At 39.8% G+C, this 16431-nt stretch overlaps 1 protein-coding gene across 1 annotated transcript in view; it reads left to right on the forward strand.

The window, feature by feature from the left end:
- LOC104067403 (sperm-associated antigen 16 protein) overlaps positions 1 to 16142 on the forward strand; it is a 35357-nt gene extending 19215 nt beyond the window's left edge. Inside the window, exons 6-10 of the mRNA XM_054069929.1 lie at positions 5653 to 5760; positions 6226 to 6343; positions 7712 to 7781; positions 13906 to 14055; positions 14804 to 16142. Coding sequence (XP_053925904.1) covers positions 5653 to 5760; positions 6226 to 6343; positions 7712 to 7781; positions 13906 to 14012 — 403 coding nt within the window. The 3' untranslated portion in view covers positions 14013 to 14055; positions 14804 to 16142. The remainder of the gene's footprint in view (positions 1 to 5652; positions 5761 to 6225; positions 6344 to 7711; positions 7782 to 13905; positions 14056 to 14803) is intronic.
- The last annotated feature ends 289 nt before the right edge of the window (positions 16143 to 16431 follow it).

A 16431-nucleotide genomic window follows, 5' to 3' on the forward strand; every position in this document is an offset into this window, starting at 1 on the left:
TTAAAGTAGGCTGTGCGATGGAGAGCTGCAGTGAGGAACTGTCTACGTGTTACAAAGTGTTTTCTGAAGAACAGTGGCTGCGATGGGTGTGCTCATTGAAAAATGTCTCTGAGAACTATTAATGCACTCATTTTGGTTCTCCTAGTGTGTAGTTGTAAAATACGGAGCTGTAAAACAATGTTTATTCCATCTCTTTGATTTTTTTTTTTTTTCCCTCAAGATTGCTCAAGCTGCTAATTTTCACTTAGGTTGTTCCTTTGTGAGAATGATAGCTACTTGTTTTGTAAATGATTGCAGGTGATTATAATGACAATCAGATTTTTTTATGATAAAAATGGTTTATTATATTTGTAAGTTAATTTGCCATAGGCTAATAGTTAAGTAAACAGCTTTAATGATAAAGGCAAATACTGTGCAGTGTAAATATGCTGTTGCTCCTGGAGACGGGCCATGTAGAAAACATTCCTGTACATGAATTGTGGCTTCTCTGGACATTTGAGAGTCGGGGATTATCCCTCTCATTTGAGTGAGAGAGTAAGAAGCAGTAAAGAATAGGAAAGACACAATCTAGCCCTTCTGAAATTTATTATTGTTGGTGGTAGTTTTAACAGGCTTTCCATTCTTTGCTCTCCTCTTTATCTTTCTTCCTCTGCCCCCACCCCCATCCCCCTTATGAAGTAGAAGGTTATAACAAGATAATCTGAGTGCATTATAACTCGATAAGAGTTTTCCTGGGTTTGTTGCCTTCCTGCATGGTTGTTTAAGAACATAAAGCTCAAAACCATTTCACTGTGGTCATGAGTGAGTTGGGTTTTCCCTGTAAAACTGTATATGCTCTACAGGGTGCCAGAACATTTCTTTTATAGCAGATGTCTAGTTGAGAGGCTGAGATGACGTGATATTGTGCACCAGGAAGAAAGCAGGAGACGGGAAAGATTGTCGATATGCTGTGTTCCTACAGGTTATCTGTTAAAAAAATTCCCAGCATTCAAGTCAACTCTGCTAAAAAATAAATTAATGAACTGTGCTTGTCTTTTTCACACTGCAATGTGTGATAAAACCTGGAATAGCAGTGCTCTGGTGGCTTACAAATGAGTCACGTTACCTGTTTGGTATTCCAGGCAGCTACAGGGCAATTCCATGTGAGACAAAGTAGAGGTGGGTAAATTCTTTTTGTTGGCGTTGACTGCTAAGTACTGTATTTATTCTGCACGTAGCTTGTTAAAGCACTATTCCTCCTTTCCCCACCTGTAGGGTGAGCTTTATTTTTGTTGCTTTCTTGCTGATACAGGGATGGACTGCAGGTAGATGTGAAACTTGGTTTTGGTCACAGTCACTGCTTTAGTTTTCAACCTTCTTATTTCAAATAACTTTCAAAGTTTTTGTTGGTACTGATGTTACAGTTCAGCACCTCTGTGACATTCATTTTGTTTGTTTTGTTTTGGACAATTTATGAATTAAACCAGTATCATTTCTGGAATACCGGGTTAAATTGAGCGTTTCTGTATGTACCACGTGCTAGTGTTCCCTTGTGTCTCTTGGACAAAGTAATCATAATACTCTGTACTAAATCCATTTACTGCAGTGACTGTTAACAGCATTTTTTCTTGTTCATTCAATAACTAGAGTCAGTGCTCTGACTGTGATAAAGCAAATTCCAGCAGGAGTCAAAATTACCTGGAGAACAATTTGAGCTCTCAGGTATGGAGGGAGAATCCACCAGCTTATGCTGTAAATGGAACACCTAAGAGGGCTAAATTTGATTTGGCCGGTTAGAAACCAAAGATTTATGAGCAAAGAAGGTCTCCCTGTGTTTTCTGGATTAATCGAAAAACTTTGATTGTGAGATAGTGCTGTGAAGTGTATTAGAAGAAAGCTTTTAATTACATTTGGTATTTCTGAGCTTGGTACTCCCGACAGTGGTCTTGGAGAAATGAAATGATGTTTGGGACTGTGGTGGCATGGGAGCCCAGGATAAATGTGTGAACCAATTACATCTTGCTTTGATCTTGTTTAGGAATTGATGGAACAGATTCAGTGTCTAGAAGCTAACTATGGTTGTATTTTGGGTATTTTAATACAGTATTTATGTGATTGCATGGTAAGCTGGAGGGCCAAGGGAGTGGATTGCAGGCTGTTGGTGACATTTAACTGTGGTGTTTTGTTATTTAAAGTGAAAAATCACAATCAGCTTCATTGTCAGTATGTGATGAGGATGTATTTTTAATTGGCTGTTCAATGTCAAAGAGCATCTTGATGCTAGAAAATCCCTGCATCCCTGTATACATTAACAGAAATAAATAGCAGCATAATTCTTTTATTCCAAAGCTCTAGTGATACTTATTGCTTTAAGGCTTAGATGCACTACTAAACCTTTTAAAAATGATTTCTAAAAATAGGCATTGTGTTGTGACAGAAATCGGAACTAATTTCTTGTTTGTTTGCTTTGTGACAGTAGTTGAGGTACACCTTAAGTGTTCTCTCTGTTCCTTTCATCTTAAAGGCTACAGTTGAGCCCTGATTGACTGGTAAAGGATGTCATCTGCTGCAGTATTTCTCTAATGGAAGTGTAGGTATTGTTTCCAGTATGGGACACACTTGAAAGTAATATCAACCTGTGCCAGCAATGTGTGCTCGCAGCCCAGAAGGACAACCGTGTTCTGGGCTGCATCAAAAGAAGTGTGGCCAGCGGGACGAGGAAAGTGATTTTGCCCCTCTGTTCTTCTGTTGTGAGACCTCATCTGGAGTATTGTGTCCAGTTCTGGAATCCTCAACATGAGAAGAATATGGAACTGTTGGAATGGGTCCAGAGGTGGCTACAAAGATGATCGGAGGGTTAGAGCGCATCCCTGGAGCACAGGCTGAGGGAGTTGGTCTTGTTCAGCCTGGAGAAAAGAAGGCTCAGAGGAGACCTTATAGTAACCTTCTTGTACTGAAATGGCTACCAGAAAGCTGGGGAGGGGCTGTTTGTGGAGGCTTGTGGTGATAGGACTAGAGACAATGGGTATAAACTGGACAGGGGCAGATTTAGATTAGACATAAGGAGGGATTTCCTCACGATTAAAACACAACAAGGCTGGTTGAGGCCCTGGCCTGGGTTGTCCAAGGCCAGGTTGGATGGGCTTTGGGCAGCCTGACCCAGTGGGAGTTGTCCCTGCCCCTGGGAGGAGGCGGAAATGGATGAGCTTTAAGGTCCCTTCCAACCTAAACCATTCTACGATCTCTGAAAATTATTAACTCTTCCAGGAGACGGGTTATTTTAAATTCATTGCATTCAGTGATGATTTGTCATTTAAGCAATTAATATTCTAGTAATATTTGCTTGAGTTGAATAATAGATCATCATTTCATAGTCATATTAAACTGCCAATCTGATGATTTAAAGTAGCCTGAATACAGTGTATTTTGGTGTCTTCCTATGGCAAGACCACTTGTATTGCTTTTTTTATTTAAACCTGTAGATAGACAAAGCAGTCAGTGGTGTGTCGGGTTTAAGACTGTGTTAATCACAGGGACTCCTAGGAGTTATTTTAAATTTTTCAAACACTTAGGAATTTATTAGGTAGATGGGATGAAAGTTGTCTTTTGTCTGAGGTTTGTAACTGAGTTCATGGACAAGTCAGGAAGTTTGAACCTCTGTAGCTAACTTGTCCTGATTTTTTTTTTTAAGGGTGCTCACAAGCACACACCCAGTTTACAGCCACAGTAACAGTCAAACTATGAGGCAGTCCTGGAAATAATGTTTATTACTGTTAGTGCTGTCACCAGTGATAAAATCTTCAGCTGATCTCCTATTTCTGTGCTGACATGTAACCATTCCTGCATGTATTTCTGCACTTACGCCATGAAAAAAATGGAGTGCATGCTTTTTGTATCGCATACCATATGTAAATGCCCCTGTTTATGTGATGGAGTTGACATCCTTGCTACTAAATGCTATCTAAGCTGGATAGAGTAAAAACATGAGTTGGTTTCCTAAAGCTTTCTTTATTTAGATGAAAACTTTAGGGCTACAACTTGCAGCATCTTGGGTAATAAATTCCCACCTAAATTCAGTGGGAACAGGGCACATAATTCACCTTTGAAAATCCCTGCTTTGGTTTATCATGCCCTGCGCTCTTCTGCTATTGTTAGGGAACTACTTGCTTGAGAAGTTTAATGGAGAGACCTGCAGTCTGACAGGTATCTTAACTAGAAAAAATGGATATTGGCTTTGCCATGGCTGTAGCAGCAACTCTTCCTCTTGGAACAAGCTTCTGCTTAGCACTGAAGGGGGCAGGTTTTGTATTCATGATCTCATGGCAAGTCAGATTTTGGTGAGCGGTGTCATGATGCAGCTGTTCTGCAGAATAGCCTCAGACCATGGTTTCCAATGCTGTTGGTAGGAGCTTGAGCAGAATTGTTGATCTGTACTTTGTATTCCAGTATCCCAACTTAGTGTTTTGCAACTGCTGATGTTTGTGCTTGTGTGCTCAGAAAACCATCTGTGTATCTACAGCTCATTTGAGGTCTTCATGGTGTTAACTGCAGGGGCAGCGCTGCCTGTGCTCATTACCCTGTCAGGTTTTTCTCTGCTTTGACTGATGTATAGCGGCATTAATTGACTCTGCTCTTCTGCAGGCCTTTCTAACTGTTCCAGCTATGAGCAGCAATTCACACATAAATATGGTAGCTTGCATAGATAATTAAAAAAGCAAAAGCATATGTAGTAAATAGGAATTATTTATGCAATTAAATATAACGCACTGGCAGTTATGGGTCTTCTTTCTATACCCATGATTTTGGCACAGGTCGCGGCGGTTTTCCTAAGTCTTCAACTCCTCTTGCAGAGGAAATGAGCCTCAATTTTGCAAAGAACAAATTCTAATTCCTGTGCAAGATAATTTCAAGCTCTGTCTGCAATTAACCAATTCACCCTTGTCATCTTCCCTGTCAGACCTGTATCAAGGCAAGGAGAAACTGTAGGGAATAAATAGTCTTTTATGTTTGAGTATCTCACCGTGTCCCACAGCTGTGGGACGTACTTGGAGAGTATTTCTATCAGTATGTTTGTGTTTTACTTCAAACCGGATTCCTTTTGCTTCCTGCTGTCATGTACAGAAGACTTGGGAATGGGCTTCAATGTGATTGAATAGAGCCTAGAACTTTTCTAGCACTTATTTTCCCAGAAGCCCTCTATATTGTGTGTATTTGCAAGGCAAGGATACGGTTATCCTACTGTGTGACCTTCTAGCTCGTACCATTACATTGGGCTCCAGGTGTGTTGTAGCTGATAGAAAATCAGCATTGTGATACATTTTCATATAGGATTTCAAACCCATGTGAGTGGTGTCTTCTAATTACCTGTCATTTGAATGTGAACCTCCACAAAACCTCTTGATCTTAAAGTAAGGTTGATGCCCAAGATTGATCATGCCAGAATATTTATGGGTTTTATTTAAAGGAACTGAGCGGAGATATTGGTGAAGAGTAGCCACGGGTTTTGTACAGCACCAAAAAAACCTCAAAAGTATGTTTTCTCCACCACTGCGTTTAAAACTTGGGTGCAATAGGCATTTGCATATCTGGAAATCAACTCTGTCTGCTCAACATATCAAGATGAGCAATTAGTAGGAGACTAATTCTTCTCTTGCCTTTTCTATTTGCATATAGCCAAGCAAAAGAGGCTTTTCTAAAAATGCAGAAAGAACGTGACTTCCATCGAATGCATCATAGGCGAGTGGTTCAGGAGAAAAACAAGCTTATTAGTGACATTAAAAGGTAAAAAATGATTTTAATTACCATTCATGTAACATTATCTCTAAAGTCTTCAATTGTTGACTGGTGATGAAATAACATTGTCATATTATGACTGCTTAGTCTAGATTAGGATCTTCGCTGATAATCGGATAATAGCTTTAATTTTTTCCTCCAATGACATATCGTACACCTGCAGCAAAAGAGAAATTAAGTAAACTTAATATGCAATATATGTTTAAAGGATTAGTAACAGGTCATAACTAGATGGATTGTTTCTAAAAGATATGACTAAAACTGTGGAACATATTATTGATCCATCTTCTGATGTTTTTTTTTTCTTGTGGTATTCCAGTTGAGTGGCTGCATCCTAAATAACTTCCTCTTCCCTCTTGACCTTTTGACACCTGAATTTATTTGAGGAGGAAAAAAAGTTACATGGACTCTCATTTAACTCACCTTTGAGTTATCATTTGTCCTTCTTCTCAGGCTGAAGACGCATTACGAATCGTATGAACCGGTGCTGAAGCAGTTGACTGAAAAATATGAGGCTATCCTGAGACAGAAGACATTAACTAGTTTGGAGAGAGACAGGGCAGTTGGGCAGGTAAAACTGGTGAACACCACTTCCAGGGCTGTAAGCAGTGCTTTGGGTTTTTACTTTGCTAAGTAGGGCATTTCTGTTAAAACAACTCACTTAGGCAATAAGTCGAAGCAGAATATTTTAGCGAGTTTCATTTTAACGAGTTTCATCACCATGGGTGAAACATTAATATTGAAAGTATGCGCAATTCAGGGCCGCAAAGGAGTAGGGCTCAGTCTATACTTGCTCAGTGCTGCTCTACACGAGTCAGCAATGTGCATACCCTGTTATATTTTCAGTGTCAACAGCTTGAGCAAAGGTGTGATATTTCCACAGATTCATATGCTTCCACCTATGACTTCAGAAATCTCTTATTTTAACTTTCTTTTGTGCTTTTTTTTTTCCTAAATACATCCTGGAATGATCTACTAGCTCAGGAAAAAAAAAATACATAAAGGTGTATTGGAGACAGTTTCTCTGTCTTATGGATGGAATAATAGAATAGTATTTTTATTCTCCCTGTCTTGTCTGGTGCATAAGTTGGTATATGTGATAGTCTGCCCCTTCAGCAGGAGTGCACAGATAGGCTGGATGAAGAACAGCAAATTATCTTCTGTGTGTTCAATGAGTAGATTGTTTTAACTTTTTTCCTACTCTTTTTTCGAACAAAGCTTCCCCAAATGCAATGCATTGTTTCAGCAATAGTGTCGCATGTATGTGGGTAACATGAAAAGTATTTACCATGCTTACACTTTGTTCTAATAGTCCTCACCTCTTCTTTCCCCAGACTTTGATTTTTCATAGGTCACCTGAATTTAGTTTTAAAAGACCAAGGATTATGTGTTGGAGACTTTAATGAGTAAAAACATCTCCTGTAGAAAAAGAAATGTTGCTGTCATGTATAGTTATGCTGAATCAAGAGCTCAAAACTTAAGGGCTCTGGTTCTATTGAATTTCAGGAACATTTGTAAGACTGATCTAGTTATGAACTGCTGGTGATCATTTTCTAATGTATCATGCCTTGATTTTTCTTATGTCACAGTTGTAGATTGTGTTGTGCTGTTAAGGTAAAGATCGGTGCAGTGAGAGCAGTGGTTAAAAGCTGGTGGTAGGAAGAGCCCTGGTAGTCAATGTCTGCATTCTTTTAATAGAGCTGTAAAGGTGTTTTGAGACGTTCGCAATGGCTTGTGCGCCATTATTTCACTAGGCCTTTCCAAAATCTTGGGTTAGCAGTCATGTCTTTAACTTACAGACAATAATGAAGAAATTCAACCGCTGTAGGTGAAATTTAGTATTAAGGATGCAGGCATAAATGCTGTGTGTTGTGAACAGATAGTTCAAAAGCAGTTTTTTTCATGTCACCTTCTTCTTCTTTCTTCATTTTCAAATAAGGTTACAGATTTGCTGGCGATGTTGCCCAACTTAGACTCCGGACGTGCAGATCGGATTCCTGTGAGAAAAGGTAAAATATTCCCATAGCCAAGCTCAGACTGGATATAAGTGGTTTTTTTTTTGTTGTTGTGACTTCAAAATCTGCTGTAACAGTAAATCAAAACTTCTTGTGCTATAAACATTTCATCAGGTGTCCTGGTGATAGAACAACAGTTTGATCATTTCAATATTGATTCTAAAATATATCCACTAAGGACATCGAGGCTGCTGAAGGCAATATGTGAGCAACTAAGGAAGGACTTCATCCTAGAAATCTATCTTATGTCTGGTTTTGTTATTTTTTTTCCCCCTAATCCTCTTCTTATTTTCATGCAAGTGTCATTTCACTGTAAGAAGCTCTATATGGTGGTCAGGAAACACTTTGCAAATACTGCAATCAATTAGAGCCTCTTATTTCAATGTGTCTCACTTGCTGGAGGCTACTAAGATTCTATAGTCCCTGCTGAAATAATATCTTTTTGTATGGTACTTTGCTACTTCCCCGGTGTTTTAAATAAATGTATAATTATTGAATTGTCTTCCTAACTCCATGAAATTTACTGTTCCAAAATAAAGGAAGCCCATGTTGTCACATTTTTTGCGAGCATCACTCCTGCTAATAAATTTGAAAATGTTACTCAATTTCAGCTACGTTTCACAGTTCAACTCTCAAATAAATGAGGTTTGTAAGACTCCTGAAGATAAATGGGATAATGAAAAAGGGGAACAGTGAGTTGTAACTGATTGGAAAACAGAGTGTTCGTGTGAGAAGGGGATGTTGCACCTGCCCTGGTCATGAGCAGGACTCCAGAGATGGCAATTTGACATCAAAGAACCCCAGATTTCTGTGCCACATAAGTGACCAGGTATTATAAAACTTACAGGTGAAGCATTTGTTGCAATTAGGACGTTTTTGTCTCTTTTTGTGGGGCTGTATTTTCCAGTGTGTTAAAGGCATAAACTTTCCTTTGCATGGCTAATATATAGCCTGTATATAATATATAGGTAAAAAGGCACTGAATTACCCCCAGCCTTTGACAATCGAGCTTCATTAGTTCCCACATTCATGGAGTTAATTCCGTTGTATGAAATTCATGCAGAAAAGGGAGGCTGAGAACAACAGTAGCACATACTTATTGGTTTCTTTTTGGATTCATAGTTGAGTGAAGAGAATCGCAAGCATTTCCTTGGCTATTGAGATGGTTTGTTTACCTTTAATGTAGATGTTTCTACTGCAATTTGCTACTCTGCTTGTTATAATTACAGCACATTTGGTTTAATATTTTCCTTCAAATTCTTTCTAAAGTATGTTGAAGCAATTGATCTCCTAAATTGTCTCGTAATGCTACGAGCGCTGGACTGAGTGAGATCTAATTGTCTGAAAGATGGCCCTCATGGTAGCTGAGGTCTTAGTTTCCATGCAACGGTGTTTTCGTAGCTGAGGAGTTCCTTGGAGCACACCCTGCTGTGTTTCGAAGCTGCTGTGTAGTTAAGGGCATAGCTGTTACTGTCTGGCAGAACCTGAAAGGGTTGTGTAGTCTCGCGCAACGTGAATAAAGCTATAATTTTAGTTCTGTGTACGAGCAAGTAGATACTAAACTAACTTTGGTGAATATGGGCTTGAGGTGTGTTAATACAGTGTGATACTGAAGTACTGGGAGCAAACCTCTTCTGTGTTCACAGTATCTCTCTGACTTTGGGTTCTGCTGCCTTTTTCTGTATTAATTAGTATTGCACCCCTCAGCAAGGCATGTTTCAAGCCCCCAAAGTACCTTTCTGTGGCCATATGTGCTGGATATGCTCTGCTGTAGTCTTTAGACCTTTTTAAAACTAGAACTATAAACCTCTGCCCCCCTTAAAGAGCACAGTGCTCACTTTCATCCACTTCACACAGGGAGATACAGAACAGGCTTTTTATTTTATGTTAGTTTGGGGCATGTAGCATTCCACTTTTCATTATCTGGCTTGAGGATATATAGTGTGGGTTCATCCTCCGTGCTAGTGTTTTACAGTGTAGATGCCCCATCTGTCTCTTTCGTATTTCATTTGTTGTTTGAGCAATTCTGAAAACCACTCTCCGGCTGTTCACAGTACTTGTTTGTTCTCCAAAAAGCTTAAGAGCCATTTATCTTACCAAAAAGTGACAAGCAGGGGAGTGCTTTATAAATAACAGTATGAAAAAAAAATCACTTAGTCTACAATGCAAATTATTAAGCTCACCAGCCGTCCACGTGCTTGTACAAGCCTTAATTTGCTTTATACCCTGTGTAAAATAAATTAAGCGATATTTCAATTAATTTATTTCCAGTTCTTTGTCTTCTAATACTACATAATTTTTATTGCTCTCTGTGGGTTACACTCATGTTTCAGGGGGTGATGTCTCTTATTCAGATAACCTTCTGCGGTCTCTTGGAAGATGGCTGTGTTCTGTTGCCCCTTGAGTTCTTATTCCTGAGACAGTCTAAATGCAACCCTGAGAGCAAGCAGTGCATAGATGTTGGCGAAACATTCACTGCTTTCTTCTGCAAATCGAAGTTTGTGGTTTGAAAGAAACCAGTGCTGCTGGACTTGCAGATCTGGGCTGTAAGGAGACCTACTGCTGCTTTTTTTCGTTTGCCGTCTCTTCAGGGATAACTTTTATTGCACGTACATTGCAGTTAGAGTGCAGCAAACATTCAAACTGGCAAGTTACAGTTTGCCAAGATGAGAGACCTTTTCTAGCCAACTCTGCTCTCATAGAATCAACAGATTGGAGAAGACCTCTTAGATCGAGTCCAACCATTCCTGCCTGCCACTAAGCCCATGTCCCTGAGCACCTCGTCTACCTGTCTTCTAAATACCTCCAGGGATAGTGACTCCCCCCTGCCCTTGGGCAGCCTCTGCCAGTGCCCGATGACCCTTTCTGTGAAAATTTTTTTCCTGATATCCAGTCTGACCCTCCCCTAATGCAGCTTGAGGCCTTTCCGCCTTGTCCTGTCCCCTGTCACTTGGGAGAAGAGGCCAGCTCCCTCCTCTCCACAACCTCCTTTCAGGTAGTTGTAGAGAGCAATAAGGTCTCCCCTCAGCCTCCTCTTCTCCAGGCTAAACAACCCCAGCTCTCTCAGCCGCTCCTCGTAAGACTTGTTCTCCAGCCCCCTCACCAGCTTCGTTGCTCTTCTTTGGACACACTCCAGAGCCTCAACATCCTTCTTGTGGCGAGGGGCCCAGAACTGAACACAGGATTTGAGGTGTGGTCTTGCCAGTGCCAAGTCCAGGGGCAGAATCACCTCCCTGGACCTGCTGGTCACACTGTTTCTGATACAAGCCAAGATGCCATTGGTCTTCTTGGCCACCTGGGCACACTGCTGGCTCATGTTCAGTTGCTATCAATTAACTCCAGGTCCTTCTCTTCTGTGCAGCTCTCCAGCCACTCTTCCCTTGGTCTTTAGCTGCACAGGGTTGTTGTGCCCCAAGTGCAGGACCCGGCATTTGGCCTTGTTAAACCTCCTGCCATTGGTCTCAGCCCAGCAGTCCAGCCTGTTCAGATCCCTTTGGAGCCTCCTTACCCCTCCAGCAGATGGACACTTCCTCCCAGCTTAGTGTTGTCTGCAAACTCTCACTGCCGAGTAGAGCAGGAAGGAAGGACGATGGCTCTGCTGGCAGCACGGGATTGCACGTCACTGTTCCTGATGCTACTTCTGTGCCACAGCCTGACTTGACCCCAGAACACCTGGCTTTGCCTAGAGGGCACAGAGAATGGGTTTTAAATTAGTTTTAGGTTTACTGTTTTGTTGGATGTTTTAAGTAGTGGTAGTTATGTTTGGCACTATCCACTCTGTGGGTTTATTTTGGGATGTTTTGATTGGTGTAATGCATCAATGAAGAATGAAGAGAAGCTTCCTAGTGCTCACAATGAATTTGTATCATAAGCTTCTGTCTGGTGGGTAGATAGGAAAAAAATTAATAATAAACAATGTCAGTTTTCAGACAAGTGTTCTGGACTTAGTGCTTGAGCATTTGATGCAGCAGCTTCCAGCCTGATGCGTTTCGGTTGGTCAAAGAGGATAGCACCCATAATACAGAATATGTAATTTATTTGCTAGGGTTTTTGGTTTCCCACCGGATTGCTGTTTAGCTGTGCAAACAGAGTTTTGTACACCAGTCTTTCAAGAGGAGGTTTTCATTACATGTCTTAATCATTTGAAACAAGTTTTTATTTCCGATTTGCTTGCCTTGCTTGTTTAAAGTCAGTATGAAGGACCCTTAACAGTTAACTAGTTTCTCTCCAACTATTATTAGAACTCAGTCATCTTGTAGGCACTTTCTCTGTCCCTGCCATGCTCACTCAGAAGCCAGCAATGAAAGATAAATTGTATTTTGGGATCAGATTGTTTTTCAAAAGGACTGGATGTTTTGTGTGGGAATTTTTTTCATTCTAAACCGCTTTTATTTCTGTTTTAAACCTGGTCCTCACTGATGTGGTAGCGAGATCATAGAAGGATCTAAATATCCAGAAGAAATAACTGATTTGATTTATGCTTTCATTGTGTATTAACCGAGCGCTTGCACCCTTACTTATGGATCAAGACACAGTGCTAAGTGGTGCTCTGAAAAAAGACCACTTTTGCTTGAAGGAATTAAGCACTGTTGATTGTGGCTTGCTTCTAAACTTAAGTGAACTCTGCTATAACAGCTGGTTCTAAAAACATGTTATAAAACTGTTCCTTGCTCAGTATGTTTCATGTGTTTTCTAAAAACAACAGCTGCTTATTTATTACCCAATTATATTCAGAAGTTGAACTCAATGCGTTTCTTTACTCATGGTTGAATTAACTCATTGCTAAGCCTGTTAACTGTGCTTTTCCTTTCTTTGATCCGATGTAATTGCTGTTAGAAGGTCAGGCAAAAAGAAATTTAAAATGCACCAGTTAAAGTACTTGAACCTGGTTATCCCCTTTTCAGTTACAACGCAAGCAGAATAGAGAATTTAAACACCAGCTATTGACAACTTAGTGCAATGGCAACAGTTCTTCAGAATTTTGAATGGTTGCTGACTTTTTGAGCCCTTCAGCTTCCATAACTATTGGTTTATGTGTATTTCAAACGTACCAGCTCAGAAAACGCTCTCTGAGCAATGTAAGTGGGGAGCAGTTGTAGAAAGGGTTTGACATGCAGACCAATTTTGCTGTATACGCTTCCTCAGAGTAAGTTATTGGGGATCTCTGTGGCAGTAGTTTTGACTTTTAAAGCAATGAGAACACAGATGTTTTGTTAGACCAGGCACAGTTTTTATCAGTTTGACTTATGTTGGCTCTACAGGAATGTTTTCTTGGCTTGATCTGCCTTCCGCCTACCCTCAGGAGTGAAGAGGGTGTTTACCCCCCACCTTTAAGTCAGAAAGCTTACGTTTTTATGTCAGAGTCTTAATACAACTGCTGTACAGGAGCAAGCATTTGGGAATCTGCAGTGCGAAGTATGTTTGTTTCATCTGGATTTTAGCTGTGTAAAATGTGTTTTTTTCAACCTGAGATTTCCTCTTGGAGATAGAAAGAAAGATATGCCCAAATCCTGACAGAATTCAGTATTCCCTTTTTCCTGTGGAGCTATGTGCACATTCTAACAGTGTACGTGGATCGTGAGGGGCTGCTTTCAGATGTGTGAGCTGCCAGCGCAAAGGCTGTCAGTGTAGAATCCTTTCTGCGGGATCATGGCAGATACTTTATATGATGGTCCACGTGTGCTGTACTGTTCCTCCTGTTTCTTTCCGCCTTCCTTGATGACTTAAAGCGATGCTAGCGCTCAGCGTTTCCTGGAGTTACATGTTTGTAAGTTGAAAGGTGGGTTGGGAGAAAGTGCAGGGAAGCAAAAGGCAACACAGCATGACCATGGGAATAATCCGATGGTGGTAGATATTGGATAGTATGTAGCAATACATTCCTTGTGACTTGGAGAGAAGAATTGCATCCATTTTCCTCTTAAGTCTCCTGTACTGCAGGATTCAAAGTCATTGTACTCTTGGAAAACTCTATATGCATGGTACAGTAACCTCAGTATCTTTTTATGTGAAATGGTGTTTCTTTTAGAATTTCACTTTTATAGCTAATATGAAGTGAAGAGACATCTTCCAGAAGAGCAAGTAAGAAATGTACTCTATTTTTGTTGATTTTATTTTAAAGTAGGCCATGAATGTCAAGGGAAGAAAGTGTTGGAAGGTCCCACCCAGAGAGCTCTTCGGGAAGCCAGGCAGCAAAGAAGTTCTTCATGCCGAAAGCTCTTCGTGTGATCCAGGCAAAGATGTAGAGAAGATGGGCAGGAGATACCCAAAGGTATGCAGCATTATTTGCAGTTGCTCAGTATCTAATCTAAAGTACACTTTAAACGTTTATTAAGCTGTGGTGAAAAACACTTGTCTAAAATAAGTGTCTAAAGAAAGTAAGAAGCCTGTCACCTAGTGACAAGTGCTTGGTAAAAAGAAGTAGGACAGGTAGGTAGTAGATTTTTAGTTTTAATCAGTTTCTATTACAATTAATTTTTCAGGGAATAAGAGGAACTTTGATTAGTTGATGCTTGCAAGCTCCTTTTTGAGATCCTGATGTAAATATTCTCCAGAGGAAGAGCAGTGGCCTTAAATGTTTGTTGCTTTGTTTTGTTTTCTTTTTGTAACTGGAGAAACTCTGACCTATTCTGTGGCGCTTGCAAACTTTGAAAGCATTTCAACCTGTCTGGTTCAGCTAGGTCGGAACAACTGTAACAACTGGGAGAATAAGGGCAATAAATGGATGCATTTTTAATAGTCAATGAAGGTTTCTAAATTTGACGTGAAAGGGGTGTTCCTGTTTCAGCTTAGAAGTTGTGCGAAATCAGAATTAATTCCTAATTGGATTTAATTGTTGAAAGGAATTTGTTTTGCAGTTGTTACACGGGCCTAATTCTATTTGAGAACCAATTGAAATTGTTTTTTGAGAAAAAAAAATAGCTTTAGTAGTTGGAATTGGAACAGTCTTTTCTTTACTTCTTTCCCCAAGCGTACGGCTGTGGTGATTAATTTTTTGTATGCTTGTCTGTTTTTGCAAGGACATTTCTTCTGTACGATGCCAGCAGTACACCTCTCTTCTGAGAAATGCTCCATTTTATTTGTTTTCATTACTTTTCCTTCTCCTGAACCTCCAAATAAAATAGTAAAATAATAAAATAATGTATGTTCTGGTGTTTTCTAAAATGCTTCTTACCACAAATTGGAAATAAATCTGTGCTGTCTCTTCCCCTGTCAGTTCCTGAGTGTTACTGAGGCACCTGTCGTTCAGCCCATCCCAAATTCCCCTGTTCTCTGTTCTATGGTTAGAAACTTCTGTCTTAGGCTCTTGTAGGTATCTCTTCTTTTCATTTTGGCTTGAGAACAGGTGAGTATTTCTTGGCATATTAAATCTTATTTTTTTTGTTCCTGTTTTTACTGAAGTCATCAGGGTTTTTATAGTAAACTTCAGTTGGAGTTGTTTCACTCCTTGAATACATAAACTCTGCACAGGTAGCCTGCCTGGCTCCTTCTTGCTCTTTGAAATTCATAAGCACTGTTACTGACTGGTTCTGGCAAGCATCTGTGTTTCTGCAGCTCTTATGTTTCCCAGATGAGTCCTACCAAAGGCCCTGATGTCTTTATTTAATCAATAGATTAGAAAACTGGAGTAGCTCCAGAAATAAGACATCAGAAAATAAGGGTATATTTGAACGTACTGTATTTTTACCATAGCTAAGCAAAATTCTAGAGCTTGAGGTGTGAGACTAACAACTTCTCCAACAGCAGAACAAGACCCTTTTCCCACTTCAAATTTCCTGGATCTGTTATTTCTGAAGATTTTCTTGCCGTGCTACCTTAGATCCTGCCTTTGAATTGTCTAATTCTTTGGCTGTTAGAAATAAGTGGCAGAAGGAATGATGAGTCAGAGGGCAAAGGCATGAGTTAAAATTTTGTTTAAAACGATGATACTCGCAGAACTCTGTCCTGTAGTGTGTGTTTATTGAACTGCAATTCTCATTTAAGCTATGTTTTTAAAATAATGTTTTCTTACTTAACAGTTTAGTTGTCTGAATATACGTTCCAGCTGAAAGGATTGGGTGTAAATGATGGCTTTGCCTTCTTTAGATCATTTTGTGACATGTGGATTCACACTTGTGTGGTTTTGACCTCATCTCCTTTGACCTATATCAAAAGATCTTTTGAATTCTACTGTGACTTAGATTCTCTCTTGCAATGATTCAGCATGACAAGGTCTTTATTGAAGAGTGTGCCATAAATAATAGTCTTGTTGTCATTTACAGTGATGAAAATAACACTTTGAGTATTTGGTGAGGGGTTAAATTCATTTGAGGTGTAGTATTAAGCTGATTACATGTAGGCTCTTTGTACCACAAGTGAAGTAAGAGTTGGAGCATAAATTGGGCAGTTCCACTGAGTTCAGGTGAGCAAAACATAGAAGAAATTAAAGACAGTTAAAAAGCACGTGTTCAGACAGTGTGTTTATGACAGAATAGGCAAAATGAGAAGGAAGTGTAGAAAATTTAGGTGAAATTCACTGTCGGATATCATTTAGCCCTCTTTTCAGTAAACGTAAGTGAACGTGTGAAGCTTAGAGAAGTTCAGAGTTGAACGGTTTATCCAATTTTAGAATTTAGGCATTTGGATTATATCGTGTTGAGTAAAAGGC

Source organism: Cuculus canorus, chromosome 6 (genome assembly GCF_017976375.1).
Source record: "Cuculus canorus isolate bCucCan1 chromosome 6, bCucCan1.pri, whole genome shotgun sequence".
NCBI lineage: Eukaryota > Metazoa > Chordata > Aves > Cuculiformes > Cuculidae > Cuculus > Cuculus canorus.